General features: G+C 44.8%; 1 protein-coding gene across 5 annotated transcripts in view; it reads right to left on the reverse strand.

Moving 5' to 3' along the window:
- Positions 1 to 32: 32 nt before the first annotated feature.
- Positions 33 to 3,321, reverse strand: part of LOC107749398 (TSC22 domain family protein 1-like) — a 16,775-nt gene continuing 13,486 nt past the window's right edge. For 3 of the 5 annotated variants that reach the window (XM_016564537.1, XM_016564536.1, XM_016564539.1), the window contains 2 exons: positions 2,298 to 2,349; positions 33 to 479 (listed from right to left, as the gene is read on the reverse strand). In XM_016564537.1, the coding sequence (XP_016420023.1) occupies positions 258 to 479; positions 2,298 to 2,349 (274 nt within the window). In that variant the 3' untranslated portion in view covers positions 33 to 257. Of the gene's footprint in view, positions 480 to 1,533; positions 1,994 to 2,297; positions 2,350 to 2,612; positions 3,152 to 3,321 lie in introns of those variants that run through there. The other 2 variants (XM_016564540.1, XM_016564538.1) reach the window with 2 other exon arrangements.

The following is a 3,321-nucleotide window of genomic DNA, read 5'->3' on the forward strand; positions in this document are numbered from 1 at the left end:
AGGAACAAAACTAAAAGCCAAACTGATAAAACCAGTAACAAAACCAGCAGAGCGACTGGAAACACCGTATAAACACAAGTTGAATGTGGCAACGACAGCATGATTCCCGCCACTGACACGCATGCACACGTGAAGCTCAGGAGGTCACGCGTGTCCGTCAGGGTCAGTACTGATTGTCTGAGGCGGGTGATGTTTGATAAGCAGTGTCTGAGACGACCGACTGTGGAGTCCGTTCACAGTATAGTCTCGAGAGGTAGTCAGGCGGTGGGTCCGGGGCCCTCCGGCGGGGCCCCTGCGGTGGGAGATCCGGTCTGGACCTGCGCCTGGAACTGCGCCAGCTGCTCTGGACTGGCCAGGTTCTTCAGCACAGAGTTCTCCTGCTCCAGCTGAGAGTTCCTCTCCATCAGCTCCTTGATCTGCTCCTTCAGCACCTCCACCTCCTCACGCACCGCGAACATCAGGTGACTCTTCACCAGGTCCTGCGCATTACAGTGAGACACAAGAGCTTAACACACACACACGTTTGGATGATGTTTTCTGCTGCATTCATTTGATCAAAACACAGTAAAAACAGGGAAATATTATTATAATGTCTGTTAAACTGTAATGCATTTCTCTTGAATTTTCAGCATCATTACTCCAGTCTTCAGTGTCACTTCTGATGTTGAAAACATAAAAAAATCTGAATTATTCCAAACTTTTGACCACCAGTGTATCAAAAAAAAAAAAGATTAAAATCAGTCTCTACAGCAGTAAAAGCCCCAAAAACCTGCAAACATTTGCAAAAATATTCTCATGTCAGTGTTACTTTGTTCACACTTGTAGTTCGGTTCTCTTGGTTCGTTTGGTCCGGACCAAAAAAAGAAAACGATACATTTGCACCTGATCCGCTGAGCGTTCACACTGCCTAAAGATACCGAACCTGAACACATAGTGATACGTTCACACCTGATTGGTCGAGTTGATGACGTATATTTAGTGACAAAACTCACCGAACACCAAACAGAAGCTGTGTTCGACCATCACAGCACCTGTTCACCGATCGCTCTGCTCAGCGCCGCTTTAAAGGGATAGTTCACCCACAAATGAAAATGTGATGTTTATCTGCTTACCCCCAGGGCATCCAAGATGTAGGTGACTTTGTTTCTTCAGTAGAACACAAACGGAGATTTTTAACTCAAACCGTTGCAGTCTGTCAGTCATATAATGGAAGTGGATGGGAATCACGGCTTTGAGAGTCAAAAAAAACATACACAAACAAAACCAAATTAAACCCTGACACTAAAATGACTGACAGACTGCAGGCTTTAATTTGGTTTTGTTTGTATATGTTTTTTTGACTCTCAAAGCCGTGATTCCCATCCACTTCCATTATATGACTGACAGACTGCAACGGTTTGAGTTAAAAATCTTCGTTTGTGTTCTACTGAAGAAACAAAGTCACCTACATCTTATATGCACTGGGGGTAAGCAGATCAAGTTTTCATTTTTGGGTGAACTATCCCTTTAAGTCAAATATACCTAATGCTTTCTGCTGAAATAAGCGCACTCATTGCTGCGTGAACTCATGAGGAGCTCGTAAAACGCACTTCACCTCCTCGGTGCTCCACGTTTGCCCTCTGCTCCTTTTGTTTTGGATTCACCGCGTCGTCAAATCATGTCCCACAGCGTCGCATCTTGTCATTACTTCCTGTTTTTGGTTCATTTAGAAGTATTTGGTCCGTGTTGCGTTCACATTTCATCCGAACCGCGCCAGAGTTCGGTTTAATCGAATCAAACATGACACGTGTGAACACACCCTAGTATCACTGATATACTATTATAGTTTTTATGTTTTCCGTTTAGTTTTAGTAATTCTGTTGCGTTTTTGTCATTTGAATTAGATTTTGTTTCTTACAATGTGTTTATATCAGTTAAAGCCATCAGTGTGTGTGTAATCTTCAGGCTGCTGGTCGCAGAGGAACAGAACGTTCTTCATCAGAGGGTGGAGCTGCTGGGTTATTCAGGGCATCTGTGTGGCAGAGTTTGCCTAGCAACAAGCACAGGCTCCAAACACAGCCGGATCCACACTCATCACAAACACATTCAAATAAATCACATTCCCAATCACTGCGGCTCTCTCAGAGATAATAACCCAGTTATTTCACACAGCGAGCAGCTGTTCTGCGCTTTCATATTCCGTATATCCATGACTGTGTTATTAATGACATTAAACCGGTTTATTGGCTTTCCTGGCATTAGTGTTTGTGTGCTGAATAGCAGAATAATGATCAACACCAAGAGCAGATCAGACTCACCATGGCTTGCTCGATCTTGTTGTCTATGGCCACAACACTGGCTCCGGAGGAACTGTGGGAAAAAACGAGAAACACGTTTCATCAATATCGCATAACATCTGCATAAACGCACAGCGGGAGAAACGGAATAACGCGACGCTCCTGCAGATGAAGATCCGGTCTATCGAAACCGAAAGGATCCATCAGATGGACGCGAGGGGTTTTCCGGTGCAGCGATCGGTTATTACATCACATCACATCACATTCGCGTAATTACACTGACAGCAGCGATGACGCGCTCGCTGCATCTCGGCTGAAGGTAAAGGTAACATTCACCTGTTTTCTACACTGACTGCTGTCGAGCTCTCAGCGCCCAGAACCGACGACAGGAACGAGATGGAAAAACTCCTGAGCTGGCAAACACCGACATCCATCGCCACCGGGTAACACGGAGAATTCATTCTGTTCTGCCCATCAGACGCTCCGAATCACCGACACGGGTGAAGAATGTCACATTCTCGGCTCTGTGCGTGATTTATCCCGCGATGCGCCGGTGGTTTGGACACAAAGGCGCAGGAGATCCGCAGCCGCTGGCTCATTAGCATAATAAAAGCGCACGGCAGCGCGCCATTGGCTGCGAGCGCGGGGTATTTGCCTAATCTATGCCAAGCCCCGCCCCCACGCAAACAGTATGAACGCATTATGAAATTCACTATTTCAAAAATAACTGATAATCGGTCCACAGGAAACATTATACAACAGAACAACAATAAGTCAAACATATTAGTATTATAAACGCTGAAAGAGGCTACACAGAATATACAAAAATGATAAAAGAGAGAAAAATAATTAAGCAACAAACGATGTGTTTATGTAAGCAGTGAAAGCGCTGAACTGCGCCACCTGTCGTCAAAGAGCTGAATCACAGACTCGATTCTAGGTCCTTTACATTTAATCATTTAGCAGATGTAAGGCTACAAATCTTTATATATATATATGTGTGTGTGTGTGTGTGTGGGAGTGTGAGTGTGTGTGTGTGTGTTTG

Source organism: Sinocyclocheilus rhinocerous, unplaced genomic scaffold (assembly GCF_001515625.1).
Source record: "Sinocyclocheilus rhinocerous isolate Xijiao unplaced genomic scaffold, SAMN03320098_v1.1 scaffold79, whole genome shotgun sequence".
NCBI lineage: Eukaryota > Metazoa > Chordata > Actinopteri > Cypriniformes > Cyprinidae > Sinocyclocheilus > Sinocyclocheilus rhinocerous.